Consider the following 15721-nt stretch of genomic DNA (forward strand, 5'->3'; position numbering starts at 1 on the left):
CTTTCACCTTATGTTGGAGTCATCCTAGGTGATTTATAATTTGATGGTATTTTAACTGCATTTTACTGCCCTATACCTTCCTTACCGCTGCTCTTTCTGACTTATGAGACATTTTTAGGTTGTTCCTTAAAGACTTTGTGTCATAGAAAATAGAATTATTTGGGTTGGAAGGGACCTTTAAAGATCTTCTGGTCCAGCCCCTGTGCAGTAAGCAGCAACACCTTCACCTGGATCAGGTTGCTCAGAGCCCCAGCCAGCCTGACCTTGAATGTCTCCAGGGATGGGCCATCATCTCTGCTCATGATGTTCTGGTTGAGATGACCAGCCATTTTGTAGGTATTCTTTATGCCCATTCTTTGTTTCCCATCCCTAGATTACAGACTTCTGAAAGTTACAGAACTTTGAATCTCTAGAAATGCAGGCCTGTATCTGTGACCCTGAGCTCCCTAGTACTTGTTGCCAGTAGGCAACAACTTGAGGATGAAGTAGCATTAAAGGACCTATTTCTTTCCATTGACTGAAGTTAATGCTTGAGAATGGCAGCGCTCAGAAGTACATGATTGTAGATCTGACGGATGCCTCCCTAAACATCAGGCAATCAAGGAATTCTTCAAGCCATAAAAACTCCTTATTACAAGTGAAAGCTTTGTAATGGTTTATTGTAATGACCATACTCTGACCATTGATCTATTTCTGCTGAACTGATTGCTGACTTTCTGAACTTCTGAGCACATGTAACTAGATTTCCGTCTTAACTGTGGAGTTGTCCCTGCTTTCATTTCCTTATGTTCGTCTATGTCAGTGCATTCAAATATTTTACCACCACTGGACTCTGATAGTTTGCAATATACTAAGACTAGAAAGTGAAGATTGTTATGAGGAGGATGGAAGAGAAAGATAAAGCTAGGTATAAATTTTCCTGAACCTAATAAAAGCTGAGGTAACATATTCATTTTTTTTCTTTTAAGGTAAATATTCAAGGAGGTTAAATTACTGTTTGTTTACTCCAGATTTTAAAAAAAAATTAATATATGCCTATTCTTGGCCTGAGGTAACTTAGTAACGATACATAGTGCACAGTAGTGATCCATGGTCCATTTAAGCAAAGTGCACACTTTTTCCAGTCCTCCCTACCCCACACATAGCTACTCTTGATTAAACATCCAAATCTCAGTTCTCACAAGCAAATCAAAAACATCATTGGCTTAGAATTTTCTTCATAATTTACTTTAAACCTACACAATGTGTAGATGACAATAGTCATTTATTTGAATTTTGGAAGACAGATTTTCATTTCTTCAGTTAAAGATTTAATTTAAAATATTCAGAAGTACCCATGCAACCAGCAACTGTTCTATTTTGGAGAAATTAGTTACTTGGGAGCCCTGTGGAAATGCAGCAGTACTTGTTAAAACTGAAGATGGAACTGATTGTCGTAAATGACCTAGTTGCTTCTGAAAGTGTATTGAGTAATAAGTTATGGTGTGCCATGGCAGAGAGATTTTAGTCACTCCATGAATGTATCATCTGTACAGCTTTATTGGTTAGGAATAACTCAACTGTTTCAAACACATAATACATTTACCATGTACCATCATATATTCCAACCCTCATACTCTCATTTTCCATTTCTGAGTATCTGCTTCTAAACACATGAGCAGGTTTAGACATCTATGGGTGTCTTTCACTCCTCTTCTCGCTCCTTTTTCCAAAATTTCCCAATCATTTATTCTTCCTAGCACTGTTAAGTCTGAATGCTAAAAATGACATATCTTGAGTTCTCCAAAAGTAATTTAAATCTAATTTTCATTGCTTGTACTGCCTGCTCCTTAATTTTATGAGAAATATACCAGATTATCTTTTGCTATTTCAAAGGTTGAGTGCAAATTCTTTTCTTTCTTTCAAGAGGAGGAAGGGAGCAATATTTTTCTTGTATGGATATGAAGTTATTCACTTTAATTATTGTGCTTAAAAGTGAGCTGTAATAAAAAGTTTGATGAAAAATATAACATTTTCTCATTTGTTACTGATCATTGGATTAACCATCCTTTGACAGGAAGAATAACCAGTGCAAGTTGCATTCCACTTGCTGATATTGTTAATGGGCAGATGCTTAAAGCTGCTCTGTTGTTTTTATTTACTAATGCCCTATATAAATATTTTTGGCCCCCTGCAGCTGCAAATGAAGATGCTATAAAACTGAACAAGACACTCGGAATCCAAGACGAGACCTTGGAAAAGAGTCTTCCAGAACTGCAGAGTGAGGCTAACAGAATGATTGCAGAGATGAGAAGTAGAGAGCTGAATATGCAAGAAAGAATAGCTCAAGATGAGTTAAAGTGAGTAAAGAGACCTTAATCTTCAACTTCCTGGTGATAATATCTGACTCTTGTAAATGTGACCGTCATCTTTTCCAACTAAGTTTTCAAGCTGAGGCTTGAAGAAATGTGAAGGAAAACAAAGTCTAGTACTTCATATTTATTAATGTAACATTTGCATTTTTGGAAATGCTTACATATGTGGCAAGCAATCCATAGGAAATTACTGCTCTGCTTCACAGGTACCAGCCATTTCTAATTGAAATTCTAAGCAATTTTTCTCAGTTTGTTTTTAGCTTCTGCTTCAGACCTGATAAATGGCTTTTGTACTAAAAAGTTTATCTGGAAGCTTAGATTTTTTTTCTGGAAAACTAGTTGGTCTAATAAAAACATTATCTGTCTGCAAAGTTTGTCCAGTAGCACAGATATTCAAAAGGATATATTTTGTTATATATAGAATAGTGTAGATCAGAATATTCCAACTCTGTGGCAGATTTCAGAAAGCCAGGGTTTGATTGTTTATCTATCTGTAAGAATAAAAACTATGTATGTATATATAATTAAATTGGCAGCTCTTTATAAACCATTTTGCAAAATGCTGAAAACTTACCTGATGCAGAAAAATACTTGTCTGGAATTTAAAATTCTGGAGATCTGTTACTGCTGCATCAGTCAAACCAGGCATATTGCTAGAGCTAGACTTTGCTTAGCACTTCACCAGAACAAACAACTGGCAGGTAATCCAGCTGGTCAGCTGTGTGGTCCATTGAAGTTGTGATGGTTCAGAAAACTATCTGGGATAGAGGGCCTGAAAATGCCAGTTATCAGGTGCGTGCATACTGTAAGAAGTAAATAGAATACAAGATTAGCTAAGAATTCCAATCGGTATAGAATCAGATTTGCACTGCCTATGTTACACTTTATAAATCAGATCATTTTCTGAAAATCCTGCCAGTACAGTATTTCTTCCCATAATTCTGATGGTCCCACTTTCTGTTCTCTTGAGAAAGGAGATATTACAAACTTATTTTTCAGCAACGTTTTATTGCTTTTTTTGTCTGATTCCAATGAGCTGCTTCTCTCTCTTCTCCACTCGCACACAGAAATAAACCAGGAAAAAAGTAGGGATGAGAAAAAATTAGCCAAACCCTTGAAAGTGCTGCCTGCAATTTTAGGGCAGACTCAGGGGAGGCCTTTCAAACAAGGTGTTCTTAGTCTTCAAATGCTAGTCAATCAAATGCTAGGTGTTCCTTAGTCTTTCATGCTAGTCTTCAAGCCAACATGAAGCTGTCAGACTAGCATGAAATAATTTCCTACTCTAGCCGCATAGCTAGAGTAGGAAATACAGTCCAGCTTTTTTGATGGAAAGAACCTCTCTCCCTCTTTTACCATTCTTCCTGAAATGTGCAAAGTAAGTATTTTCATTTCCTGATAAAGGAATAAATTTTATGTGAGGAAATACATGAATATGCTCACTGATTTCAAAGTTGTGTGTTTGTCTGAAGAATAGGATTACCTCTTTACAGGCAGTCATTGAGATCCAAGAAATTTTGGCAGTGAACTCAGTAGAAGGAAAATTAGTCACCATGGATTACAGGGCAGGTAGGAAAGGTCCCTAGATAATGTTTTCTGACACTCTTTTTATGAAGTACTGTCTCTAAGAAAAATGTCTTAAAACTACTTAAATAATGTAGCAAGATAGTGGATAGGATATGTTCTACAAGGAAAAACAATGAAGAAAAATTAATCGTTCTTAAAACTGTGTGTGTGCGCACCCATGTGGGTTATTATGTTCATGTGTATCCTTACAGGCTCATTTAGAAATATTTACTTTTGAATAACTCTGCAAGTCCTATGATCACTTTGAAGTAGTAATGTTTACCCTTTGGTGAGATGTCTCTTGGCAGTGATTGTATTCTGTTTGTAGGATTTCGTCCAAGAACTGAATGACAAGAATCAGTGGATTCTTCTTATCTCTCCTGTATTTTCTGTGAATTCTCAAAAGTTAAATGAAGAAAACAAATGAAATAGTCTTCTTGCTTTCATAGGTGGCAAAACTTCTCCTGCATGTGCAGCTTTCACCTCATTTGTTTTCCTTCAAACTTTTCAAATCAAGTCTGTAATCTGATTGATTTAGTGTACTGAAATGGCACATCAGTCAATAATTTCTCTCTAAAAAGAGCATGTTAAAAATGCACCAGTTTCTATCCTTAACTGCCCTGATTTTCATACTTATGAAATAATTTTTTCAATATTTTGTAACATTCCTACACATTTGCTTGAACACCACCATTCTATCTTTCTATTTAGTATACTGAATAGCTTTATTTTTGTCTGACCTTTTCTTCCATAAATTTGTCTGATAGCTTTTGAGCCACTATGAACTTCTATCATCAAGTTTCCTGTGAGAATGAACTGCGTAACTCAGCCACACAATGTTTGAAGAGATGCCTCCTGTGTTTTGACATTGCTTCCTGATATTTTCATTTTTGTATTTGGAGAGACATTGGACAGTTGATCACCTTATCCATGCTACTCATTATGTTATAGTCCTCACTTCTTCTCCAGATAGGACAATTTGAACATATTTAGACTAATATATATACAGTTTATTTTTTTTAAATTATGTTGTCATCGGTTTCTAATCTTTCTTTTGTTCTTTTGTACTCAATTCAAGGATCCAGACCATAGAGTATTCCAGGTTTTAGGCCAGACCTGTGATTGTTTCTTCTAACACTTCAAGCATTTTCTATAGTTTTGTTCTTTTTCTAGGAAAGTATCCAGTGAAAGTAGCACAGCTTAAATGTTATGAGAGAGTATTTCAAAAAATGTAGTGGGGTCCAATCACACAGAAGTTCTGGTACATAAAGCAAGGGATTAGATGGAACAGATTCATTGCCTTGTACTTCATTAGAAAGAGCAGAGGGAAAAATGCACAACAGGTCAATATGGAAGTGTTATCTTTAGAGCACCAGTGAGGAGTTTCGAGGCTGGACAGAATGCTAGTTTGCATTGGTATGTGCTATGAGGCAAGAGCATAAAAAAGAAATCCATCTGTCTAGTACTGTTCCTCCAGTATAGCAGAATCATAAGGGTGTCAAAATTTGCCAGAAGTGTAAGACAGCAGCTGTTTGCACAAAGAACAATGGAGGAGGCGTGGGAGAAATTCTGAATTCCACTCTACACTTCTGTGACACAATGTCAGTACTGGGATTTAATTTTTGATTAAATTTTTTGTCCTCAGAAGTTGCAAATTCACAACGTGAGTAATTTGTTTTCATCCAAACCAAAGGCAGGGCAGATGGGGGGGAAAAAAAAAAAATCAATTTCTGAAAGTCCCAAAGCTAAGGTAACAATTTGACTTTCCTTGGCCTCAGTTCAGATCCTTCATCTAAATTATGCCCAGTGGCAGCATATCTTTTCCATCTCTCATATTTTTTGTGTGTATATTCATTTACTTGTTTTATTTTTAGAAGGTTTGTAATGCAAATGACTATAGGCAGGCCAAACTGTAATGTTTTTCAGAAAATACAGTTCTTATTTTCCACCCAACTTCTTCAGACACGTTGCCCTAATGAAACAGGAAGGAAAACTTAATCTGTTCCAGGTAGAAATGCAATACATTTCTTATTTAGGTATTATCTATCCTACAGATTCCTGTTTGCTTAGGATTTTGCTTTCTCTCTAAAACATCATTTTGGAAGTGCCTCTCTTTTTGTGTGTTTTTTTTTTTTTGTGTGTGTGTGTGTTGGTTTTTTTTTTTTTTTCCTTTTCTATCCTTGTTATATCATTGCATGAACACAATGATGTTGCATTATATGAAACTGATTCAATGGCCTGGTATCATGAGGCAGAGAAATGGCAAAGCATAAAGACTCCAGTACTCCAGTCCTTTAAAGCTGAGTGTAGCAATTCTCTGATGATCCAGAAATATTGTATCCCCTGCCAAAAAGAGGCACTTGTGAACATTCAATGTTGCCAAAGTCCATTAAAAATATCCCAGAATTTATTCTAGATAAGCAAAATTCTTTGGCTACTGGAAGTCATAACTTGAAGGATCCTGTGGGCTGCTTATTTCACAGGAAAGTATTTGTGATTTTTGACTGCCTAAAGCAGTTTGTGTCCTACAAGACAGCTTCCAATCAGGCATATCTACATATCCCCCTCAGTTCAAGATAGGAAACCACTTTGTGTCATGTGTCATATTAATGTCAATGAAGGAAATATTTTTGACAAGTTGCAGTGTTTCAGAAAAGCTCACTTTACTAGTCAGATCTCAAGAATGTTTTTAACAAAAACCAACCAACCAAACAAACAAAAACAAAAAAAAAAAAAACCCCACAATCTTCTGTGGAGAATATTTTAATATGTTCATCTTCATAAATAAGATCTTAGTGGCATTTAAAAACCTCAAAGGGCTTAAGAACAACTGTTGTTTCACTGTATTAAGCTTGTGTTCTCTTGAAAATTAGTTTGAGTTTTAATTTAGAAGTCTATTTCACTTGCATGTTATTAAGAATATTCAGATTATTCGGTGTAGGGAATATGAACTCAGTGCCTTCAAGGGTGGTGATGTATTGCAGGAATGCAGAAGATCTTTTGGACAAGGTGAAGAAATTATTTGGTGAGCCCAGTGAGAAAAATGAGGATCTCAAAAATGAGGTCCAGGACAAGCTAGCAAACTACCACACCAGAGTTGATGATGCTCGAGATCTGCTAAGAGAAGCTATGAGTAAAATTAGGGAGGCTGATCGTTTATCTGCAGTCAACCAAAAAAATATGACTGTGGTAGAGGTAAGTGCTGACAAGTTGTGTCCTTGATTACTTGCAAGTCTGATCAAAGTTTGAAACTTTGCATGATTAAATCTTGAAACAAAAATATAAGCAAAACAAAAAATATTATTAAAATAACAGTATATCTCATGTAATTAAAAGGAAACGTGTTCCTCAGAATGAGGAAATGCATTGACTTTTAAAAACAGAATTACTCCACAGCTTTATCAAAATAATATCATCTGCTTTTAAACACTCAGCGAAGGGTAGATTGGATTTATTATTCTGGAGGAGATTAAATTCATCCCAGTATAAATAGTCATGTAAAATTCAAAGCCTGTGCTCAAGATTTAAACAGTTCCGTTAAAATCTTTGCTGTCATATATTTGCTCCTAGAAAACTTAAACTTTCATCTCCCTCTCCACCCCTGGGAAGAAGACTGAAGGGGGTATGTGGATATTACAGACTAATAAATCAAACTCTATCCTGTGTATTTAGTAGCTGTTATAAATTCTCACTCATAGCAGAGGAGTCTGCTTGTGGTTTAATTTAAATTGCAGGAACTTGAAAAGCATATTATACCGTACATTAACAAGCATTTATCCAAGACATAAAGAGCAGAGTCAACCTAATGAAGATAAATGTTTCGACTCTATGTGTATCTCAATGAGCTTTTGCCTCGTGTACAATGATGAGGTTAGAGTTCTGAGACCTCAGTTCTCAGCAGATTTGTGGGCTTGATTGAATTAAGGAAATACAGTGCTGTAAAGAAGTTAGATGGTCTCTGTTCTGTGCATTTTCTTCCCAGAGGTGGATGGAAAAATATTAGAGAAATTACCTGCCATCTCAGTTTTTAAAATATTCACTGCATCGCAGTATCATAGTGCCTGAAGGTATCCTTTCCAGCAGTCCTGCCCACTTGGTTGTTTTGAGGAGGTTTTTTTTGCATTATTTTCACCCTGTTTTGACCAAGAAGCCATCTCAGTACTCTTAATGCTAGAATGCCATGTGTCCTATCAAACTCAATGGATCTTGCACAGGAAATTGCCAGTTCCATATTCAGAAGTTCATCCTTGCTACATAATATGCAGTATTTTCACTAGTTGGAAAATCCATAATCCTAAGGTTGCTCCAAACCATCATCTTTTATTTTACATTCAGTAGTTATGAAACACCAGTGGACATAAATAGGAAAGCAGCAAAATATTTTAATAAATTTTGTCTTCATAGCCAGAGAAGGTAATTGTCAAGCTGAGAAACTTGCACATCTGGTTAAAGATTAGGATTTCTAACTTCTTTCTGATTCATTTTGCAATAGTACTACAGTCAGTTACCTCTGTTACAGAGCAACAAAAAACCTATCCTGTGGAAGGGATATACAAAGCTGTGGATGGGATGAGAAGGAAAAGATATCTTGCATTATATGTGCTTTATTGTTGTCACTGTCTTTGCTCTGGAAGCTCAGAGAATTCCAGACGTGGCATCGTGGCATGGTGACAGAATGCAGTTTTGTATCAGGATGTTGATATTTGAACTGACATCCCCGTTGTAGTAAACAACTCATATTTTTCTTTGTGTGAACACATCCTACAGAAAAAGAAGCAGGCTATAGAAGATGGCAAACAAGATGTTGAGAAGAGCCTGCAAGAAGGGAATGATGCCCTTAATGAAGCCAACAAACTTGCAAATGAAATCAGCTTAGCTGTAGAGGTAAGTGTTTTATCATCCTTATCTGAGAATTAGTAGAATGAAGCATCATTATGGAAGCAAAATAGATAATTAAGGGAACACCTGATTTTTCTTTTTATTTATCGATGTTGGAATATTTGAATTGGAAGAAATAATTTTTCCACTGCTGTATAGCAGAAGAGCTAATCTGGTGTACAAAAATGCTTACCTTTGAGATTTAAATGATTCATTGGATTACGTAAAGTGCTAGCTCATAATTTTTCATGGACTGTATCTTCTTTTATAAATATGGTGTTGTGATTGCGGTATTGACTTTATCTTTAGAATTGCAGATGCAGCAGAGCCATTCACGATCTCACCATGACTCTGTGATCTAGATATGTAAATTTATCTGCACAAAAACTGTGTGCACATGTCAGAAGGAAATTTCAGAAATAATTTGTTGCCTGTGGCAACAATTTTAAGTCTAGATAGATCAGGGAGGGGAGAGAATTGCACTCATTTTACATAATATTTTTGAAAATTCTGCCTGAAGAGTTTTATCAACAGAGTCTGGATCAGTGCCTTAGCTACAAAAAAAAATAAAAATAGTGTTGAAATATCATTGGTTCTGGAAATATTTCCATCTTGCACTGAAAATTATTATAATGAATGGAAAAATGCCTTTTGGAGAAATGGGAAAGGAAACACTTTGAGACTGCTTATTGAAACAGGAATAGCAGGTCTTCAAAAAGTATAGTTCTTACTAAGATACTTTAATAAGCAAAAATAGGTTGGAGTCGCTCAGAGGGTCCTGAAACATGAAACCTCTGTCATTGGGTAGTTATTGTTGTGGAGCACGGCAATTTACTATAACTGTGTATCTACGTTTAGGAAAGAAATCCAGATTAGAGTTTATAAGCTTTTAAATGGTGCAGTTCCTTCATTGTATAACAAAAACTTCTACTTCGCTCAAGAGAGGCGAGTACCTCTTGGAATATTGTTTTGTCTCCCCTCTGCTCTCCAGTCCAGCCATTCCTTTATTCTTTCTATATTAGTTCCCTGAAGTTTTAATGCATGGGTGAGTTATGAGATAATACCTCACAAGGAAAAAATATGTATTTAAAGGGCTACGGAGTGCTTGCATTCAGCTGTTTAAAGGCCTTTATTTTGTCATTTTCAGTATGTAGAAGGTGTGGCAGATAAGATACAGCCAATGTCTGATCAGCTGAAAGATAAAATAGATGACTTATCACAAGAAATTCATGACAAGATGCTTCCAGAAAAGGTGTTGCAAGCTGAGAACCATGCAGCGCAGCTGAATGAATCATCTGCAATACTGGATGGGTAAGGCAGCAATTTGTTGGTAATGATAAAATCACAAAACAGGTTTGTAAAATTACTTGACAGAAATTGAAAGGCATTCTTCTTAGACTTCAACATCTGTCACTGGGAGTATACAAATAAGCAGTGTTCTATATGAGCGTACAACTATCAAATTGGTTAATTTGTGTGTATATCTCTTGGAAACTGTTTTGTACATCTTGTGATGCTTAGAAGCTGCATTAACTGCAAACAGTGTCCTCAGATACACTCATAACACGGTTTAACTTACTATATGCTTCCTGTTGTAAAAAAAAGTTGAACTTTGTCTTGCAGAACCCACTATGTGTTTTCATCAACATTTTTTAAAAAACAGCAGTATTTTTATTGTTAGATGACCGTTTTGGTAGGAGACCCTTATCATAATGCTGATTTGTTTACTGCCAGAAATCCCTCATAAGGACAGACAGTAATCATAGCATCATAGAATGGTTAGGATTGGAAGGAACCTTCAAAGATGACCTAGTCCAACCCCCCTGCAAAGAGCAGGGACATCTTTGACTAGATCAGGTTGCTCAGAGCCTCATCCAACCTGGCCTTGAATGTTTTCAGGGATAGGGCATCAACCGCCTCTCTGAGCAACCTGTTCCAGTGTTCCGTGCCACCTTCAGTGTAAAAAATTTTTTCCTAATATCTTCTCCAGACTGAACAGCCCAAACTCTCTCAGCCTGTCCTCATAGGAGAGGTGCTCCAGCCCTCTGATCATCTTCCTGGCCCTCCTCTGGACTCATTCTAACAGGTCCATATTCTTCTTATGTTGGGGGCCCCAAAGCTGGATGCAATATTCCAGGTGGAGTCTCACAAGAGCAGAGTAGAGGGGAAGAATCATCTCTCTCGACCTGCTGGCTATGCTTCTTTTGATGCAGACCAGGGTGCAGTTGGATTTCTGGGCTGCCAGCGCACATTCCTGGCTCATGTTGAGCTTCTTATCCACCAGCACTAGTCCTTCTCCTCAGGGCTGCTCTCAATCCATTCTCTGCTCAGTCTGTATTTGTGCCTGGGATTGCCACGACCCAGATGCAGGACCTTGCACTTGTCCTTGTTGAAGTTCATGAGGCTTGCATGCATGAGGCCCACCTCTCCAGCGTGTCAAGGTCCCGCTTCCCTCCAGCTTCTCGACAGCACCACACAGCTTGGTGTCATCAGCAGATTTGCCGAGGGTGCGCTCTATCCCACTGTCCGTGTTGTCGATGAAGATGTTGAACAGGGCTGGGCTCAATATGGACCCCTGAGGAACACCACTCATCACAAGTCTCCACTTGGACATCAAGCAGTTCTCTGGAACTCTTTTGAGTGTGACTATCCAGCCAATTCCTCATCCACCAAGTGATCCATCCATCAAATCGATGTCTCTCCAGTTTAGAGACAAGGGTGGCGTGCGGGACAGTGTCAGATGTTTTGCACAAGTCCAAGTAGATGACGTCAGTTGCTCTTACCCTTATCTACCAATGCTGTAACCTCATCATAGAAGACCACTAAATTTGTCAGGCATTATTTGCCCTTAGTGAAGCCATGTTGGCTGTCACAAATCACCTCCGTATTTTCCATGTGACTTAGCGTGGTTTCCAGGAGGATCTGCTCCATGACCTTGCTGGGCACAGAGGTGACTGCCTTGTAGTTCCCCAAGTCTTTTTCCCATTTTTAAAAATGAAGTTATGTTTCGCCTTTTCCAGTCAGTAGGAATTTTGCCCGACTGCCACGACTTCTTAAGTATGATGGATAGTGGCTTAGCAGCTTTATCTGCCACTTCCCTCAGGACCTGTGAATGCATCTCATCAGGTCCCATGGACTTGTGCACCTTCAGTATCCTTAGATGGTCTCAAACCTTATCTTCTCTTACAGTAGGTGGTTCTTAATTCTCCTGGCCCCTGTCTTTGCCTTCTGCAATGTGGGCAGTGTGGCTAGAGCACCTGCCAGTGAAGACCAAGGCAAAAAAGTAATTGAGTATCTCAGCCTTCTCCATGCCCTGGGTAACCAGGTCTCCCATTTCCTTCTGGAGGGAGCCTACATTTTCTCTGGACTTCCTTTTATCTCTGATGTAGCTATAGAAGCTTTTCTTGTTGCTCTTAACATTTCTGGCCAGATTCAATTCCGTCAGGGCTTTAGCCTACCTTACCTGATCCCTGGCTGCTTGGACAACCTCTTTGTAATTCTCCCAGGCTACCTGTCCTTGTTTCCACCCTCTGTAGGCATCCTTCTTGAGTTTCAGTTGGTTCAGGAGTTCCTTGTTCATCCATGCAGGCCTCCTGGCTTTTTTGCCTTCCTCTTCAGTGGGATGCATCACTCCTGAGTTTGGAGAAGGTGATCCTTGAACATTAACCAGCTTTCTTGGGCACCTCTTCCCTCCAGGGCTTTATCCCATGGTACTTTGCCAAGCAGGTCCCTGAAGAGGCCAAAGTCCGCTCTCCTGAAGTCCAGGATAGTGAGTTTGCTGTGCACCCTCCTTGCTGCCCTAAGGATCTTCAACTCCACCATTTCATGGTCACTGCAGCCAAGGTGGTAAAATTTTACTGCCAAGGCTTGTAAAATTACTGGCTTCATATACAGTGTAGTCACACTACTCTAGATATTCAGTCTAATTTATGTTTTGAGGAATACATAAATTATGCTGGCTGTGGTTTTCTAAGTAAAAAGGATTTGAAGGGCACTGTTTCTAGAAAAATGTGGCTTTTGTGAATGGTATGTGCACTGTCTGATTAGGACACATCAGTTTTATGGTGCATTTCTGGGCCTAAAGTAGATGACTAGTGTCACATCCAGCCACAGTAGTGAATTTGCATATAAATATACAAATACATGGAAAATTGGCATGGGGGAACTAAGAATTAGAGGAAATATGGACAGAAAAGAGTGTTTTACCTCCTTAATGAAATGTTGGCAAGACATATTTTGAGGTAGATGTCTTTTTAACTATGCTGAATAGACTTTTTTTTTAGTGGGTGTATGCATGTGCTTCTGTCTTAAGGTAGGTTGAGAGCTGGGCCTTAGGGAGCTTAGGGTAGTGTTTAAAGTACCATTCACTGTGGCGTGGGAGTACCATGTATACTTCTATTTGATCCAGACATCAACCTTAGTTTCTCAAGATATTCTATAAAAAATGCAGAATCAAGACGTTAAAAATTATATCTAAAATCAAGTTGTTTAAAATAAAATTTCAAAAGGGAAAAGGTGCTATGCAATCCTGCATCAGAATAAAGCTCTTTACTTTGTGCACTGATATTAAACACTCATACTTTACAGGAATATGCAGTCTCTACCTGTCTTAGGAATTAAAAAAATGTATCTATCTTCACAACTGGCACTTGGGTGTCTTTCAGTTAATACTAAGTGTGCTGAAAAGTACTATTTCGTCTTACAGGAGAAATGGAGTGAGAGCCCTTTATCTCAAATCACCCCCTAAGGCTTCAAACAGTATATTGATTGATGGTGAGGATGTTCTCTTGAGAGTTAGAACATGGAACAGTTCATGAATTTAACCTAGAAAAAATTGTTATTTTTCTTGTATACGAGGAGGTATTAGTATAGGCTTCTCCCTTACGGGTAATCACCTGCTGATGAGTAAATGTCATTGGTATTTGGCAAATTCAGTTCAGTTCCCTCCTAACCAGAAGGGATTTAAACCAGATTTGTAAGCAGTACTTGAGCTACTAGCTGGATAGCTATTCTGGGCTGCACGTTTTTCTAACAGAGCATTAGAAAAACTTACTGTAGCCTACTGAGCTCCATCTGTAGATGAGGAAGGAGATATGCTTTTCCAGAAGTGATGCAGGGGCAGCTCAGCCATGCTGTTTCTGCCGTAGCCTAAAGGCAGTCTGTCTCCCTCTATTAACTACGTGTGGAGTCCAGGGAGTATACCTTCTGTCCCCTTTGTCTTTCCTGTTGCATTTTGCAGAAATCGTTAAATACTCATTGAAGCGAGGATTGGAGCCCAGCTGTCCCCGGAGAATAGGTTAATTGCTAGGTTAGAGAGTGAATTTATCTTTCTTTCGTACACAGTGTCTCAATGACTAAGTATTTTGTACAAAGTGGAACAGGTCCGGGAGGAGGATCCCTGCCTCCTTTATATTGTCATATACCTTGATGGCTAGAACATTTCCCAGAGAGGCAAAAGGTTGTTGTCCAGTTCAAGCAGGGATTTTAGCCCTGTTATGCTTTATTCAGGAAAAACATTATAGGCATCAGGCATAATGTATTCTGAGACAGATGTCTTCAAGTTAATTCTGTAGGCACAGTACTTTGTAGAAAATATTTTAATATATCATACAGAGAGAGTGCAAGAAAAGTGATTTCTCCAGCCTGCTGGCTAGAAATATCACTGAAAGGGCGTTAGCTGAGCTCCAGTCCTTGAACTAGGAAGTATTATTTGTTTATAATTACCTTTTAATCTAATTATAGTCATTAGAATGAAGTATTTAATGTAAATGGAACACCCCATTTAATATGAAGCATTATTGATTATGTTTTTCATTTTGGTCAGCAAAAGTAATGTTTAAGATTTGATTTAGACAGTGAGATCTCCTCCAAACCTGGCATTTCTGTGTTTGGTAGCCAGACCAAGGAATCAGTTGTTCATAGATTTTACTTTAAAACATGCCTATGATGATCTCCTTATGTTCATACAGTGCAAAATTCATTGAGCTGTCTGGCTGAACATGTAACCTATAAACCCACATTATGAATATGTGTTATCTGGATTATAGTGTTTAGCAGTATACTATCCTTTCTCAGTATCTCATCCATTTTTATGTCACAGAACCTGCTCTTTTAGCGAACATTGTTTTTTTATGTCTTTCTGCACAGATAAAATGTGAATTCCATTAAACAAATGATGCCAGAACTCCTGAAATCTCAAGTGTAGCATTGCTCTCTAAAGAAATGCCTCAGAAATACCCTTGGAAATACAGACTGTTGGGTTTGAAAAAGTAGGATACTATGTGCTGTTGAGCTCTGATAGCAGGTTTAATGGTGCGTTTACTTTTCCTACCCCAACAGAATCCTTGCTGAAGCCAAAAACCTCTCTTTCAATGCCACACTTGCTTTCAATGCTTATACTAACATCAAGGATTACACAGATGAAGCTGAAAGAGTTGCCAAGGAAGCCAAGGCTCTTGCAAATGAGGCTATGCAAGCGGTAAGAAAAATAAGTAAATTGGGAAGAAGGCTTAAATTTTCTGTGAAACTGTGCTACACGTTGTCTCAGATCAATGTTTTGCAATCTTACAACTTTATTTAGAGACCTCTGCCGCCGTAGATTCTTGTGTGGAGATCAGAAAGCTATGCCCCTGTCAGAGATACGTGTACCTTCAAACTACGTTCCCTTTTGTTCCTAACTCCTGTTCCTTATTTTTCTTTCCCTTTTTTTTTTACTATTCTTCCTCCCTCTGTCTTCCGCCTTTTGGTCTCTGTCTATGGCTCAAGCCAACAGCTGCTGCAGGAAAGCTTTGAGTCAGGACTGTAGGTCATTTGATACTCAATAAAGCTAGTTTATATTTAATGAATGTTTTGCACGCATCTAAAGAACATGATACCTTATTTAACTCTTCACCCTCTAGTTCCGCGAAAATGCTGAGAGGCACTTC

The 15721-nt window shown here is 38.1% G+C and overlaps 1 protein-coding gene across 4 annotated transcripts in view; it reads left to right on the top strand.

The window, feature by feature from the left end:
• Nucleotides 1-15721, top strand: part of LAMA2 (laminin subunit alpha 2) — a 364351-nt gene that overhangs the window by 275358 nt on the left and 73272 nt on the right. For all 4 annotated transcript variants that reach the window (XM_086743476.1, XM_086743477.1, XM_086743478.1 and 1 more), the window contains exons 36-40: nucleotides 2177-2339; nucleotides 6902-7112; nucleotides 8685-8801; nucleotides 9943-10106; nucleotides 15135-15273. In XM_086743476.1, coding sequence (XP_086599602.1) covers nucleotides 2177-2339; nucleotides 6902-7112; nucleotides 8685-8801; nucleotides 9943-10106; nucleotides 15135-15273 — 794 coding nt within the window. The remainder of the gene's footprint in view (nucleotides 1-2176; nucleotides 2340-6901; nucleotides 7113-8684; nucleotides 8802-9942; nucleotides 10107-15134; nucleotides 15274-15721) is intronic.

The sequence above is a fragment of the Chlamydotis macqueenii genome, chromosome 3 (genome assembly GCF_036417535.1).
Source record: "Chlamydotis macqueenii isolate bChlMac1 chromosome 3, bChlMac1.mat, whole genome shotgun sequence".
NCBI lineage: Eukaryota > Metazoa > Chordata > Aves > Otidiformes > Otididae > Chlamydotis > Chlamydotis macqueenii.